The following is a 17,330-nucleotide window of genomic DNA, read 5'->3' as shown; positions in this document are numbered from 1 at the left end:
CCAGTCACAGCGCAGAGTTGACCTGTGACCCCAAATCAATACACCTATTCTTGTAAGCTTGTGGCACTAATGGATATTTTCTCCTCCTTCATCTTGCACGTGAATCTCGAGCAGTTGTCAGATCCTTCTGACTAATGACGGGCTGTAACACTCTGATTGATATTGTAGCTGCTGCTTATATGAAAGTAATAAAGACACAGGAAACTTGAGGTGTCAAGTTGGGGGATTTATTAGAGAAGGGTGGATATAAAGGTATCGTATGCAGGGGTTCTATTCTCTGAGCAAACCACAACTAGTCAAACCTCTCTGTCTATATTATACGCTACACGACTTCCAAACAAGGTCATCATAGTTAGTGACGTTACCATTCAAGAAAAGGGGTTTAAAAAGGCAATACAATAGACCATAAGTGTGCTTTGGTAAAAAAAAAAACAACACCATATGGATTATTATTAATATTATTATTATTATAATCATCGGGAATGGGGGAACTACTCGGATGCTGACACTTCCAGGTATTTTAAACATAGGTTATTCCTAGCACTACAGGTTAACATTCAAGTTGAAAAAAAAAAAAACAAAGTCATCAAGGATCATACCACCACTGATATCCTCCGCTTAGAGCAACTCCTTTACTGAACCATGTAAGATTTCCATTGAGACTGTTTAAGTGTGTATACAAGCAGCCAGTCAGTAGCACATTAATGATACAGCTAGAATATCAACTGCCACAATTCATTTTATTATTTTTTTAAATGCCTCACTTCCTCCTCTGATATGTTTCTTTCCCCTTTTTTTTGTTTTTTAACTTCCATATTTTCAAAATGTCGTTCTGTCTTTGTCACATTTTGGCTCTCACATATTAAGCTACAATAAGATCGATAAATACTGTTGGATTGTGTGCTGGCTGTCTGTGAGCCATGAGGACCACAGTGTTAACAGGAGCCACAGTGTGGCAGTTTTAATATATACTGTAGTCCTCCTGAGGTGTCACCAAGCACACACAGGGCAAACAGAGCTGGGTTAACACAATGTAAAAAGGGAACTTTTTCATCAACTTCTCGCCGTCATGTTGAGTTGTTTTTCTTAAGCATGACTTCTTTTTTCGTTTTTCTCTTTCTTCTTAGAAGGAGTCCATGGCCTTGAATTCGCTGAGGGCCTGGACGGGGGAGATGTGTTTCTTCTGGGAGCCTCGTCGTACACGAGTCTGGCATTCCTCGGGCTTCTCCCTTTTTACCAGAGGCTTCTTCTCGGGGGCCTTCATGCGCCAAGACACAACGGGCGAGTTAACAGCCGCTGTTCCGTACACCTTCTGGTACTTGGTGGAAGCTACATAAGATGCCTTTACAGTCAGCACCACTGCATTCATTAGGTTCTTGGCCGCTTGGATCAGGGAGGTGGCGCTGTCCAGCTGAAGAGGGTACGATGAGTTGGAGGGGAAAGAGAAAAATATTACATCAAAAGTCAGTTTGTCTTAGAATGAAAAGGACACAAATTTTCTTGCCTTAAACAACATTGAAACATATCAGTTACAGTATTGTGCAAAAGTGTTGAGCCACCCTCATTTCTTTCCTCATTCTCATTTCTATCTACAGCAGAGTGTGTACAGTTCTGTTGAGCTAGAAAAAGTAACACTGGTATGATCACTTGCAGTGTTGGGACTAACGCATTATTAAGTAACGCGTTACAGTAACTACGTTATTATTGTGGTAACGAGCACGGTAACTAGTTATTATGCCAAAATCAGGAACGCGTTAGTCGTTACTGGGATTTAGATAGGGTCGTTATTCGTTACTTCGTGTGGTGGCTATCGCGGAGCTTCCACAGATTCAATAACATTAGCAAGTGGTGGAGGCCAGCAGGTGGATGAAGGAAAAGGGAGGCAAGAGGAAAGACCCGAAGCGGCCGCTGGTCCGAGAGTGTCAGGTGAACTGAACTTCAGGTAAGAAGTTATGACCTGCAGTCTATCTGGGTCAGATATGAACCAAGTTTAGGTGGAGTTTATTTTCGTTGTGCTGACTTTTTCGTACTGCGTGCTAGCTAGCATGACGGAGTTTCTATACAGCTGTGTGGGTGCTATGTTACTGATGTTGAACTTTATTTTGTTCATAAGGTTAATTATTAGAGTTGCCAACCGTCCCGTAAAAAACTGAATCGTCTGGTATTCAGAGAAAATATTACAGGTTTCGTATTGAGGTGAAAAGGAACAGTTTGTCCCGGACTTCAGCTACAATGAAAAAGACACAAAGCTGGAGTTATTCTGTGTTTACGCTGCACAGCTGCCTCTTCTTCTCTCATTCTCTCCCCCTCCCTCCTGTTTCTACTTCAATCATGAAACTGATCAATGATCAGCTGATCGGCTCTCTTGTTTATTTATCGCCCACTTTGCGCCAGAAAGAGGAAACCAGTGGATGTCGCGGTAAACAACAGCAGCACGTTTAAGCTTGATCAGCTGTTGTTAGAATTTATTTAATATTAATTTCTAGTATCAGCTGATGTTGGCTGGAGCCACAGCTGTAAAAAAAAGCTGCTGGTCATGATATGGTTTGGTTATGTGGTGAGAGGGAAACATGAAGATGAAACCAGGAGATGTCCTTACTGAACCATCAGAGCTGTGATGGAGAAACAGGTTTACCTTTTAGGTGACATGAATGAGTTGAAGGGAAGTTATGAACTGTTTCTGAGAGACAAATAACACCAGGATCCTTTTTTAGGTAGCTGACAGCTGGTAACTGTGCAGGGGCGGGTCTAGCAAAGTGTTGCCAGGGGTCCATGTAGGGCATTAAAAGGGAAAGGGGGGCACAAGGAAATACTTTCTTATTCTCATTTAAAATGTCTCACTTTTAAAAAAATAATTATCTGAGTCTTACAACAAACGATTGATAGATTGATACATATATACCATCAGAACAGTGTACATCACTGTCACAACAGTGTTTGTTTTCATTCAAAGGCTTTGTCATTTTTCCTATAATGGTGGTTATAGTCAAAATGCCCGGGCCGATTTTTTGTCCCAGTCCAGCTCTGTATGCAGTTCATCTTCAGTCTGGTGTTGCCTACATCTTCCTATACAGAAGGCAGAATTTCCGAGTTCTGAGTAAAATCGAAAGCACCATGACTGCAGTTTTTGTGTTGGATGTAAAAAGCAGGCTAGGATAGAATCAGGCGTGGGATTTCTCTCGTGGAAATGTGCACATTATTTTTTCCTTTCTATTGGTAGGTGGCACAGTGCACTTGTGGCAAGTAAGCAAGCTAGAAGACTGGCAATCTTGCTGGATATCCAGTTACGGAAGCAGCACATTAACAAGAGAATTCTGAGAAAAACCAAAGTTACTTTCCCTAGTAACTAGTTACTCTGAAAGAACGAGTAACTTGAAGTAACTGAGTTACTTTTGATAGAAGTAACTAGTAATGTAACTAAGTTACTAATTTAAAGTAACTTACCCAACACTGATCACTTGTCTTTAAACACTGCCTGAACTCTCCTGGGCAGACTTTTGGTTAATTTGTCTTCTTCAGGAATAGTTCTCCAGGTTTCTTGAAGGACATTCAAAGCTCTTCTTGCTGTGGCTACATCCAGGCTCTGGGCATATTTTTTTTTTTGGTACCCAATTTTTTTCTAATCTATTTATTTTTCTATTTTATTTTTATAATATATCTGTAATTCATAAGGTCTATCTCTCTATTTCTATGATAATGTTGCATTGTGTGTTTTTCCACACAGCTATGATTTTAATGCATTAGCAGTGTGTTTGGGATCATTCTGAAAAATGAAGCTGTTGCTAATCAGAAGCTTTCCAGATGGTTTTGCACGGTGGATCAAATTGTGATGGTACCTTTTTGTGTTCATAAGTCAATCATTTTCGATCCTGAACACTGCTGGCTGAAGTGCGGCTCCAATTTGAACCACAAATTTCAAATGATTCAAATGATGATGAATGGATTCATCACTGCAATATAACCTGTTACCACAAAATTTCAGTCTAGTTCTTACATAATTTGGCGTGTCTCAGACTTTTCTCCTGTTTCCATTTCTTCCTTCCTATTTCTTAAGGACATGACTTTTAGATACTGTTCATCTGCTCTAGATTTCAGGGTCTTTTAGAAACTGTCCACTTGTCCAGTTTCCTCAGATTTTTTAAGGCCACACTGCACACCATAATGGAATTTGTTTGTGGCTAACAGCTCTCTAAGAATTACGTTGTTGTTGCAATACTTGTATCGTGTGCTTGTCAAACTCTGTTATTTTTGGCATTTTTCATGGATTCAACTAAAGAGCAGGGAACAAATGATGTGTTTTTGCAAGTAAGTGACTAAAGATAGCAAAGAATGAATTTTAAATTGTAAGTTGTCTGTTACGTTCAGACACAACACTGCTTCATCCCTTGAATTAAGTGCCTTTTTTATACTTCCACTTATACTTCAGTGTTAAGTGGTTCAACAAAAATGCTTCTTTAAAAATGATAAGGTACAAGGACTGGACTAGAAGTTAGTAAAAAACAGCGAAAAACTTTCAAAGCCTGGACAACTATTGTTTAAAACCAAAAATCACAATAACATTTGGCTCCTTGGAATCAAAATATGAAGAAATGAAGGGTGACTCAAGACTTTTGCACAGCAGTGTAGATACAACACCTAGAAGGTCTGTGCCGCAACCAGCAATTAGAGAGGATAAAAACACGGCTCTCACTATATGACATCTTATTTTAGCAGTTCTTAATTAGCAGAGGCAGGGGTCAGGTGCACCTCTGTCTCCGTCTGTTTTGTTTGGCTGACATTTAAGGGTCGTGGCCAGTGGGCCTCCTCCTACATCACACTGAGACGAGTCAACAGTTTAGATTTAATGAGTGTGGACTCCAGCTGGCCACCATGAAAAGGTTAAAATCTCAGCGGGGCTTGCATATCTCATGTGAGACAAACATTAGAGTCCTGAGAAATTAACGCAGGATGCGGGGAAATCCAAAGCAAAGATAAAAGTCAAATTTGTTTTTAGTTGGCTCCATTGAAACAGATCTTTTATTTTTTTCCCCCTGATAATATCTAAATTCACAAAAACTGGTCAGTAAGGAGAACTGCAAGGCTCAACTTTAATAGTTTAAAATGTGTTTAAAGTCCACACATGCTGCACTAATGATGATAGAAGAGACTCGTATACCAGCTATTTTATAAGTTATACAAATGATACTGTTTAGAAAGGTTCATAAAATTGTGCATTGTTGTAGTTTTTGTATTAACTTCTATATTTCCATACACTGAAAAACATGGTGGATAAGAAGTTTAAGAACCTCATGAATATTAAATCCAAGCAACATGGAATAATTGTCTGATTTTGGTTGGAGCACTATTAGGAGTTCATGAGGCATGAACACTACAACTGGAAAAAAGCCCGTGGTGCATATTTCAGGTATTATTAGATGGCAATCGTTTTGAAATAATTGCATCAGCCATAATCTACATGATCCTTTATCTCATCTTCCAAGCTTCATTATGACCTTGAAAAAAAAGATTTGCCCATCCGCAGCACGGAGCATAAAAAAGGTCTTAAATGGATCAAGTCTAGTGAATCTACGCTTAAAGCGTGTCTACAACATCAGTGATAGTGAAGCACTTACCCCAGACACGATGAGCTCTCCACCCAGATTCTGGACCTCAGCTTTCACCTTGCTGCAGATGTTGAGCTGATGACAGTACAGGGCAATTCTCTGAAGGTAAGCCAGCAGATCCTGCTTGCATGCTGAATCAGGGCACTGAATGGAAAAGAGGTGCAAAGACACATGTAGTCTATATATGATCATGGCAATTAGACTTTAAATTAACAGCAACAAAACCCAACAGTTTTTACTTTTTCATCTTTAGCCTCCTCACACTGACAGCTGTGCATCATGATTCAGAAATTCTGCAATACAAATAAAGGGATGTGCCCTGAAATGTACACTGTTTTGATGAAATAGTTTCCAATGCAAAGGATATAAGCACAGAGAATTACATACATCTTCCTGCATCATCACAATGATGTGTAGTGACATGCAAATGTGATTATTGCATCTACAGTGGGGGAAATAATTATTTTATCCCCTGCTGAATCTGTGAGTTTGCTCACTTATAAAGAAATGAACAATGTCTAATTTTATAGTTTATTCAATGAGAGGAAAATCAATTTATAACTTTTGTTTTTTTGTTTCTTTCTGGAATTTTGTTTGATATTCTTTCTCCATTAAAATCAAACTATCACCTGTTAATTTCTTTGTAATGAGCAAACTTACAAATTCAGCAGGCGATCAAATAACTATTTCTCCCACTGTATGAAGTGAAATTTGTATACATGGCTGAAAATGTTTTTACATTTTGATCCAGTCAAAGCCATGGAAAATGGTCTTAGGACTTGTTTCAGACATTATTGCCAAAATCTAAGTCTATGCCTATCGCAGAACTACCATCTGGATTTAAAGGCGGTACGTTTTCCCCAAAAAATAATTCAGATCCAAGTCCTCCATCAAATTGGATTGTTATAATAGTCATGGTGTCTGAAGTTGAGCCGGTTTTAAAATATAACACCAAGAGAAACAATCCTAAACAAACCAAACAAAAAAATAGGAACAGCGGGGTTCCGGCGTTTTTGGTTGCTAATTACACATCTTTGCGCGAAGCACGAAGGCTGTTGCTCAATATTTTTTCCCCCATTGTTAGTTGTTGCAGGCATGGGTTTCAAAGGCGAGTTGAGCTGCACTGCAGGGTGTCAAACACATTCATTTCACATGAAACAAGTTTGTCACAGCATGTTGCAGAAGAAGAAAGCAGATCAATCCACAATGAATGAACACAATATTTCAAAACCCAGAACAACTTGCTTCCACAGCAGCCTTTCTTCCCCTGTGGCCCACTTTTATATTATTTTTTTGAATCAGAAGTTCTGACCTGGTCCTGCTGGCCTTTGTGCTACTTCAACAGGAGAAAGACCAATCATACAGAGCAGCAAATGGACCAACAGGGAATAAGAGGACAGCCTCCTCAGGTATCCTACTATCACACAGTTTGCCCCTATTATTCCATCTGGAAGTCTTCCAGGAGTCAGCTATGGCCCACTAAGCTCCCAGTGGGTTAAGAACACTGCATCAGCTGCTTAAACACTGTGAGCATCATTTTGTAGCAGCACCTTTCTTCCAGCCATTAATATTAAACGGTCCTAACTAGGACATTCAGCACCACTGTGTGGGGAAATGCACAGCTCATTTCCTTGTCTTCTGGGCTCGGGTATATGGGGATGGCAAGTTAAACATCGAGCTGTGACATGAATATACCCCCTCCAGGACTTACAACTTTCCTGGCTTCCTGTTTCATCTCCTTCTACCTGAGACAAGGCCTCCTGGGCCAGGAAAAATTGCATCGACCGGCCCAAAGTGCCCTTCACTGATGCTCACAAATGGATAGCAAAAGTCTGTCTTTTGTCTTTGGTGAAATGTTTGGAGTTTTTTTCTCCTTTCCAACCTACAAATATAATTGCAAAAAGCAATTCAAGGCATAGTTACGGCGAGAGCAGGACTTTCAACAGCACAATAAAGCACCATCTTCCTCTCACTGAGTGCAGACTGAGGGCGAGCTGCTAGCTCATAAAGCAGCCAGTGAGGGTGAAGCGTCTCTTTGGGCATTATCACTGCACCGCCAGTCCTGGCTAGAATAACTGCTAACTGCACTTCGCACTGCTGGCACTTCACACTATTGCCCGAGGCAACTTTGATGCAGACGTGACACAATTGTTCCCTATTGTACAGTTGACTAATAGCCCAGTTCTTCCACAGATTCCCTGTTGATGTAAATAAATTGTATGGCCCATTACTTTGCCTGGCTCATTGAAGCCCTCTCTCTTTATAGCGAAATAGGATCCATTACTGTCTAGTCAGGAAACAACGTGCAGTGACAACTGGACTTTTTCGGCCTTCGCCAAACTCTCTCTGACCTTCTCTCTTCTTTCACTATTATATGAACATTTTATATTAGTGTCCAGAGGAACAAGAAAGAGAGTTCTTTTTTGTTTTTGCATAATTTGGCCCTAAATGAATAAAACATGCTCCAAATGGATAATTTAGCAAGATGATGTGAACTCTCTTGCTAAGATGAGGGCAACACCATCAGAGTGTGGCAGTCTGTCAAAACACAAGTCACACCTCACGCTGATGCTGCATTTATAAGCAGGCTTGGACTTTTTCTCCTAAATGATTCACTTTGTAAGAAGTAGTAATTAGTAATTAAAAACTGTTTCGCTCGCAGCCTGAGCTCTGTTGTGGTTTTGCCTTTATTGTAGCGTTTTGTTGTGCGTTAAATGGATAACAGTAGACGAAGACAAGGTTGAAATCTGAAAAGGCTGACTTGAAGATGGTACGATGACAGATTCAAATAGAGCATGTTACACTCAGTTACACAATATGTCTTCTAGCTGACTGGACAGCTACAGTCTCTCTGATGGTAAACTGTCACTTGTCAGTTACGTCAAGATAGCTGGTAATCTTTCTATTTGCTCATTCAGTCTTTGCATCTCCACCAAAGGCCGAGCACTGTTGTGCTCTCATACATACTAAAATCACTTATTCTATTTTAGTGCATTCCTAATGCACCGCATCTTCTTTTTATGATTTATTCCATTATCTGGCATGTTGCACAGGAAAAGTCTTAAAAGATAAATTACAATTTCCCACCATCGACAAAATAAATAATTCAAGTGACCTTGAGTACCATTCATGATTTTTTAAAACATGTGACTATTGATTTACATCTAAAATGTGCAATTTCTGCCCAGAATTAAAATTATTATTAACTGAATCTTCTGCTCAGGTTGTGTCTTACCTATAAGAACTACAGACCCCCCCCCCCCCCAAAAAAAAAAAAAAAACCAAACTTATAATGTCAGATACATCCTCTTCACTTCACACACTTGCAATGTGGTCACATAATATTTTAGGTAAAAAAAGGATTTTAACAAATGATCAAACAAAGCACACGGAAGATCTTCCACACAGCTTTTCACTCGGCGACAGGGATGGTAGGTGGACTGGTTTTGATAGAGTGCTTTTCTACTCTACCTGAGCACTCTCCAAGCCACAATCATTCAAAGACATCTACTTTGTCTAATATTACACTGAATATGGGCACTGTATCACACTTACACTCTGTATGATGCTTTTCTAAGAATAGCTCCAACCTGAAGTTCTTACCATCTCAGGTGTGGTCATATTTTCTCAACTTGACATGCTACACAGAAATGTAAAGACACCTACGACAACTGTCAACACAGATACCAAGTACCTGCGCTGACAGAATGACTCGGCAATCAAAGTGTGCCTGCCTCAAGCCAAGTTATTCATACTGCTACATGTCACAGTTTTTCATAACGCTGTGCTCTGCGCTACACAAACTCCTAAAGATAAACTTGGTGGCGGTTGGTGTCATAAGAATCCTAACAGCGTGAGGAGTCCAAAGATGTGCTCGCTGAGATCTTCAAACCCCAGTTTCACTTCTTTTGCCGGGACATTCAAAGTCACCTGAAAAGCTGCTATGTTGTGACCCATTTATGTCCACAGAAGGCAGTCAACACTCGCTCCTCTGTCGAATGATAAAAACATTTGTGATCGGTCAGATGCATCTTTGAATTTGCCTCCAGAACTGTACATATAAGACACCATAACTTTGATCTTCTAGCTGTGTGGAACAACAGCTGGAAGGATCTCTGATGCTGTCCTCAGTCTCCATCAAGATGACGACACACCCACGGTTTTCCCTCAACTTTACTCGCTTTTCAGAACCTCAAATTACCTTTTGCTGCATTTCCAAACTCCATTTATCAGCTGCTGTTTGAGGTGACGGCTACTGCTTTTTGGTATTTATTAATTTGCGGCACATTCATGTTTAATGCTTTTCATTCATCAACTGCATTTATTATTCATGCGTAATTAGCATCTTTGTGGCGTTATTGTTGCGTCTGTGTTTGTTGTTGTTATAAATAAATGTTTCATATTTTCATCAGGTGCATCAGGTTCCTGTTTTCTTAAAAATACTTTCAGTTATGTCTTCTAAGCTCACTTCCTGTCTTTAAATGGGTATGCCTTGCGGAAACAGACACACTCTCTACTTTTAAGATTACATTTAAAAATTTCCTTTTTGATAAAGCTTATAATGATTGTTAGATCAGGTGACCCTGAATCCTCTCTTAGTTACGCTGCAATAAGCTGCCGGGAGCTTGAATATTTCATATTCACTCACTGTGTTTATATACCACTCTGTGTTTAATCGTTAGTTATTATTAATCTCTGGCTGTCTTACACAGCGTGTCTGTTCTCCATCCCCTCATCCTCAACCTGTTGCGGCAGATGGCTGCCCTTCCCTGTTCCTGGTTCTGCCGAAGGTTTCTTGCTGTTAAAAGGGAATTTTTCCTCCCCATTGTCACCAAGCGCTTGCTCCTTTGAGGCCATTTAATTGTTGGGGTTTTCTCTGTGTTATTTTAGAGTCTTTACCTCATAATACAAAGCACCTTGAGGCAACTGTTGCTGTGATTTGGCGCTATACAAAGAAAATTGAATTGAACTGAGTTGAATTATGTTAAACCGCGATCAAGCCTCAACGTCTGGCTGTGTTCACATAAGCTTTATTGTTGTGCAACAGTGGGACAACAATACCACTGTGCTATATTGGAAAATACACAGTTTTTGCTTGCCAACATGTGCATTCAGAGTACTGTTAAAAACACATAACACAAGCAAAAAGATGCTTCAAGAGAGAAAAAAATGCACATTTGGATTAGAGACACGGTTTGAGGAAAATCGGGGTGTTGGACGCTTAAACTGAATGAAATGATGAATTAGATCTTTAGTATGCATGTAGGGGTTAACAAATCAAGCACCATGAGAAAATGAAGAGGGAGAAATAGAGTCGAAAAAAAGACATTGCTGGAGTGAAATGGGGTGAAGTGCCTCTAGGGTTTTTTTCTATGTCATGTGCTGTGCTCAAACGACTATGAAAGTCCCCCACTTCCATATTGAATTGCCTTCTGCCTCACATGTGCTCATCAATAGGGCTGACGTGGAGTCATGGTGACAAGGTTTGCTACTTATGGGACCTGTCTGAATGCAGCGGAGAAGGCTTTACTTTTACTGTCATGCCACAGCGCTCTCGACAAGCACCGGTTACTGACTACAATGTGCGAATGCAAAACACTTGTCTTTATCCACAACAATAAAGGTCATTTGATTTGTTGTGTAATTCCATTAAGATGCTTGATATAAGCAAACTTTTCAGCTTTTAACTTTTATTAACTCACTCCGATTACTAGATGGCATGGCAGCAAATGGACCGAGTGCCCACATTCAGAATAAATACATGCTGGAAATGAAAAGGTCCTCAAGTCCCACTTTATTTTCAGTACACAGTGCTGATGTCCCTGGAAGCGTAGCAGAAGGTTCTGAATATTCAATAAACACTGGTCTAGGAAACATTTAAGTGAGAATTAAAAATGGCAAGCCACCTGCTCTTTTCATTACGGCAACTGTTGATTCAGACACAGGCTCTGGAAGTGATTTGCCATGTGACAGATTCACTCCTACCTAAACCCTGTTAAACACTGATCATCACTTGGCAGTCTACGAGCCAAGAAGTGAATACAAAGGCACACAAATACAAATCCGTGCTTCTTTTGTAGTCTCTGTCCCAGATATTTCTCTCAACAGCATACGCGACACCAAACAGAGGCAAATGTTTTCACACATGGAAACATGCAAAAGAGCCTGAAACTTTGTTCTGTAGTGCAATATGGTCTGGAGAGCAGGATAGTGTGACACGAGCAGAAAAGTGCCAGCTTTGACTAAAGATTCCTTCTGGGCCGCTGAAAGCTTAACATACTCTGCAGCCTTAAAAACTAGTGGGCATTCTGTGCTGTGGTAGGAGCAGAAGGCTTGTTGATATATTGTTGTGAAATCACATATTGTCACAAGAAGGCACAAGATAAAGAACATTTAAAAGAGTTGGTCAAAATCCTCTTTGGTTGAATCCACATCCAAGGAAAAATGTTACAAAGGTTATTTCTTTTCTCCTTTTTTTGGTCTTTTTTAAGATGTCGGACATCTAAATAGCTTTTCAGCATATTTTAATTTTCCAGAAGGTTAGGTCATAGGCCACAACAAAAGGGTTTTCTCATTTAAAGACCTTTGGTACTAAAAGTCTGCAAAGAAAATATCTCCACACCATTACATCAGCATCACCAGCCTGAGCTGCTGACTCTCTCGTTCATCATCTGAATGCTGCAGCAGAAATCAAGACTCATCATGAGGCAACTTTTTTCCAGTCTTCCATTGTCCAGTTTGGTGAGCCTGTGTGTAGCCTCAACTTACTGTTCTTAGCTGGAGTGGCAGCCAGTGTGCCCTTCTGCTGCTGTAGCACATCCTTTTCAAGGTTCAATGTGTATTTCAGAGATGCTCTTCTGAATACCTTGGTTGTAGTGACTGGTTATTTTGTTACTTTTGCCTTCCTATCAACTCAGAGCAGTCCGATTATTCTCCTCCAACCTCTGGCATCAACAAAACATTTTCACCCAGAGACTTGCTGCTCCTTAGATATTTTCTGGGGGAGCAGCAGTAAATATCTTATAGATCATTCCCTATAAACCCTAGAGACGGTTGTGTGGGAAAATCCCAGTAGATCAGCAGTTTCTGAAATACTCAGACCCTCTCGCCTGACACCAACAACCATGCGACATTTAAAGGCATTGAAATCACCTTCTGCAAATCCCTCTCTGATGCTCCGTTTCAACTTCAAAGCTTGTCTTGACCTTGCCTAAACATACTGAGCTGCTACCATGGGACTAGCTGATCAGATATTGACATTAACAAGCAACTGGACAATAAAATGAACAACAAAGTGAATAAAGTTGAATAATACATAATATAGTGGTTAGTGAGTGTATGTGGCAATGTTATCTGGTCAGTTTTCATGGATGTACACACTTATTATGCATATAACATATAAAATAAACTTTAAGTATAGAGATTATACTTATAAAAACCTTGTGCTTTTCACTAACGTGGCTGTGTGTGATGATGCATGACGCTTTATGGAGGCTTCAGAAAAAGATTTCACTCTAAAATTTAGCTTCATTTCTTCAGCTAAGCAGCAATGGATGGAAGCCCAGTGTGTGTTAGTGAAACCAACAATAATTATTCCAAAGGTTTGCTAGCTAACAGCAGCAGCAATTACAATGACAACAGGCTGCCTTAATGAATCAGTGAGTCTTGAGCCTAAGTTTATTCTCACTTCTTATTAGAGACAGATGAAATGAAGAAGAACATTATGCATTACCTGGAGTGCTGCTAGCATTTTGAAATACCTCCCACTTCATTTGCTGTACACACACATACACAACATACACACGTATTGCTTTTCACTTCCATCTTCCCCCGGCGCAGCGCTGATTGATTAGATATTGAAAATGGTCTGTCAGCGTGTTTTAGAGAGGTACTCATCTGATAATGAATGCAACACCTCGGTTGGGAGCTAATTATATTAGAGACACAACTTGGTTCTGCTGTCTTGCTCTCTCAGTGTTGGTCCCTTTGGGAGACAAAGTCATGCAGAAACACACCCTGCTGCTTCGGCAAGGCTCATCAATGCCCACAGTAAAGATTTCCATCGGCCATGCCGGCTTATTCACAATTTGCTCCTCCGCCAGAAACCGTGACACAGTCAGAGACACATTTAGTCTGATACAAAGTACGTGTATAATGGCAAAAAATTAAACTAAGCAGACACAAACTGAGTTGCAAAGCTACCTGATCTGCAACAGCACGGGCCAATTTGTCCATCCTCGAACCAGCCTCTGCAATTTTCTTAGCCGCGTTGATCACATCTGAGGAGTTCTTCAGGGGGCCTTTGCCTCTGGGAAAATTCAAGGAGAGAAGAAGGGAAAAAAGGGATGGTGGGTGGAGTTGCAGAGGCAGGAGGCATGCAGAGCTTCCCTTTAAAGACTGCGCTCACCCCAGTGCTGCACAGGCATGTAGGGAAGCTAATTTGCTGTTTGTGGCATTAAAAATATGACACAATACAATAACAAAGACATTCCCAGATAATGGATGAAAAAATACAGTCTACCTGTATCCCTAATGATCCATCTTGGAGACATGCTTTGAAGCACTCTCCAAGAAGGAAACAATTTATGCTTTAAAAGCAAAACATGAATTTTCAGAGAAGTTACGGTAAAAGGGAAAAAATACAGGAGAGGAAACCAGATCGTTTGTGATCTAACTTGGGGTTTTTTTCTTTCTTTTTTGCAACAAAGGGGAGAGTTAATGTGGATAAGAGAACTGTGCCTGCCTCTCACTGATGTCTCATTTTTAGTCACTGGAAGTTGAAACTTCCATTCAGTTTGTTCATGCCAGCGTGAGTCAACGGGGTCACTGCCAAGTAATAACGGTGCAGTCACAGCACCGCAGTCACAAACACTCATGACTAATCATGGTTCTGATTTTCACCAGCCGCAATGGTGTGACCGGTATTGTTTTCACCTTGTGAGTGTTTGTGCGCGTGAGTAAGTGTCATCGTGGCAAAATGTGGTCCTGAGGACACCTACGGATCACGAACTACAGGTGGCTTAAGTACTGTGGCAGGGTTAATGTGACTGTCTGAACGCTCAGATTAAGGATGGCTTTAAAAAAAAGCAGGAGTCAACATATAGCCCGTCTCTGAACCATGACAACCATTACAGTCTGATCATAACAAAGTGCTTTTTTTGCCTTCAACAAAACAGAATATAGTTTGCTTTTCAAACAATCTCCATCTGCATAATTTTCACATTTAAAATAAAAATGTCCACTGTGTGTCACTCTTACCTGGTGAAATCTGTCATCTCCATCATGATCATGCACATCTGCTTGGCGAGCACAATGATGTCGTTGCCATTGTCGTCCCACTTGGCAACTTCTGCGTCTAACTTGCACTTTTCCTGTCTGAAGCTCTCCACCTGCTCAGCAATCTTTGCCTTCTCCTCCTGGGGAAGCTGTGCCATGATGGCCTGCAGGCAACACGGGAGTATGAAGGAAGCAAAAAGCATTAGAGGAGGAGGAAGATATTATGAAAGGGTACATTTGAGCTGAATAAATTGGGAAGATGGCTCATGAGGGAAAAAACAGTGGAGAAAATAAAGGAGAGAGCTAAAGTTGGGAAGGAGAGAATGAGAAGGAAATGAGAAAGAAAGGGGGATTATGCTAAGAGAAACAGCATAGAGGGCATTTATAAAAGAGCTGTTGCACCATTTGTTCATTTTTTTCCCTTCTGGTACACTTTTTTATCCACTCAACAAAAACTTGGACAAAAGTTAAACATTAAATCTGGGGTCTGATGACTTGCTCCTCTGAAACACTTCAAAATAAAGTTCTAAACTTTATATTTAATGACTGGAACTTTTCAAACCACTTGACATCTTATATCCATAAAAAGCAAATCCATTTTTTTTATTCGCCTTCATTTTTTTTTCTCCTTCCAAGAGAATACATTTGCTCTCTCAGCGGCCTTTGGGGGCAGGTCCAAAATGGCATAAATCTTGTGGCAAGGTCACAGGAGCAGTAAGGACCCAGTATTATTTGGGAGATAAATGTATAATTACCTCGCTTCTTAGACCAGAGAATGAATAATGCATTTGTTCAACATTATGTCAGGGAGGTGAGATGGAAGGAAGAGTAACCTGGTTTCCATTAGGTCGATTCTATTGACTCGAGAGGGTGAGAGAGAAAACGAGTACAGTGAAAAAAGGAAAGTCACCATTGTTTTTTAACCTCATCTATTATTGACTGCCCTCCAAGAACTGCCATTCTCTTAATGAAATAATCACCCTACTCCTCCCTTTCCCTCTTCCTTATTCCCTCTCTCACAGCAAAGCTGGTGTGTGGGGGTGTGGGGCGAGCTTGATGAGCGAGTGCGTCACTTTGCTCAGTGCCCCTGGTAGATGCGTGAGGAGGGAAACGGGAGGGGGGGAAAACCATAGACGACTTGTCTTCTTGAAATTCTTTGAAAGCGAATAAGCATAGGGGAGAGGGCCAACAATGAAAAAGAGAAAATTGAAATTACAGACAGAAATAGGGAAGCATGGAGGCACAATTTTCTCATCAGAGGCCAGCAGATGCGTCCATGAGCTTTGGCCTACTGATCACTTTGTGAGCGGGGTGCTGCAAAGCTTTGATGGCGGTTAGCTTGAAAAAAGAAAAGAAAGAAAAAAGCCCATACGGCATAAACAAACAAGCAAAACCAGCCCCCTCAAGCCCAGTGTAGATTTCCTCTGCTGCTTGTGCCAAGACACACAAACAACAGAGCTGAAGCAAATCCCATTTAACAGCATGTGGGGTGAAAACACTGCTCATACTTAAAACAAATACCAAGTTACTATGTATTCAGACTGCACAATGAGGAATAAACCATTTAAATCACACAAGTGATTCCAGCAGGGCAAACTTCTATTCGCACTGCAGGTATGCCTGCGCGCGTTGCTCAGGGGCTCTGGGTCCTCGGCACCGCTGACTGGCTGAACATCGACTTTGCACTCGCTCGTCAACACATCAAAAACACGTCCAAATGTTAGTTCACCAAGGAGATTTGTATTATTTTATTAGAGTCACGAGTGGTTCTTAAAGCGGTGTCTGTGTCGCATAGCATCCCAATGATGATTTTTTTATGGATGGCAATTTGCAGAAATCGTAAAAACCGTGCTACATGATAAAAAAGTTAATACATTAAAATGGGACGAATTTATGCCAATTAAACAAGGATACTGTGTCTATTTTTCTTTATTATTTTGGCATTATTTTGACGTGGAAGAAACTCACCCAGAAACAGTCACAGCCTACTTTAACAACTTTATTTTATCAGCAATGAAAACATGGAGCCAAGTCACCAGCAGCACGGCACTGCCTCACCTCAGACAACCTCAAATATAGCTGTTTTTAATTTTCAATTTATTCTTCAAAACTACCTAAGAATCTTAATCTGAACACATCTTAACACATTGCCTTAAAATAACCGTACAGTTATTTTAATATACATTTTTTGGACTGTGTAAGCCACTTAAAAATGTTGCTGTTTTCTTCTAATCTTTAAAAAAAAATTTTTAAAAAGCCTCATAATTACATGTCATCCCCCCCTCCATGATATCAAAAATGGTGTCAAGGATCAAGTATTTCTGTGGGCATCAGTATCGAGTTTAAAATTCTTGGATGGTGGCCACACTAATATGTTGCATGAACTGCTCTGCTCACTCTTTTCATGCACACCTGCTTCCTTCTCGCTGACCTGAATCTATGTCGCTGCCA

At 40.4% G+C, this 17,330-nt stretch overlaps 1 protein-coding gene across 1 annotated transcript in view; it reads right to left on the bottom strand.

Moving 5' to 3' along the window:
* Positions 1-213: 213 nt before the first annotated feature.
* The window catches only part of ctnna2 (catenin (cadherin-associated protein), alpha 2), a 337,829-nt gene continuing 320,712 nt past the window's right edge, over positions 214-17,330 (bottom strand). The window contains exons 15-18 of the mRNA XM_082535406.1: positions 14,862-15,043; positions 13,806-13,911; positions 5,613-5,747; positions 214-1,411 (exon numbers count right to left, since the gene is read on the bottom strand). Of these exons, the coding sequence (XP_082391532.1) occupies positions 1,124-1,411; positions 5,613-5,747; positions 13,806-13,911; positions 14,862-15,043 (711 nt within the window). The 3' untranslated portion in view covers positions 214-1,123. The remainder of the gene's footprint in view (positions 1,412-5,612; positions 5,748-13,805; positions 13,912-14,861; positions 15,044-17,330) is intronic.

This window comes from Aulonocara stuartgranti (assembly GCF_965226115.1).
Source record: "Aulonocara stuartgranti genome assembly, chromosome: 6".
Lineage (NCBI taxonomy): Eukaryota > Metazoa > Chordata > Actinopteri > Cichliformes > Cichlidae > Aulonocara > Aulonocara stuartgranti.
This window is presented reverse-complemented; position numbering and strand designations above follow the sequence as displayed.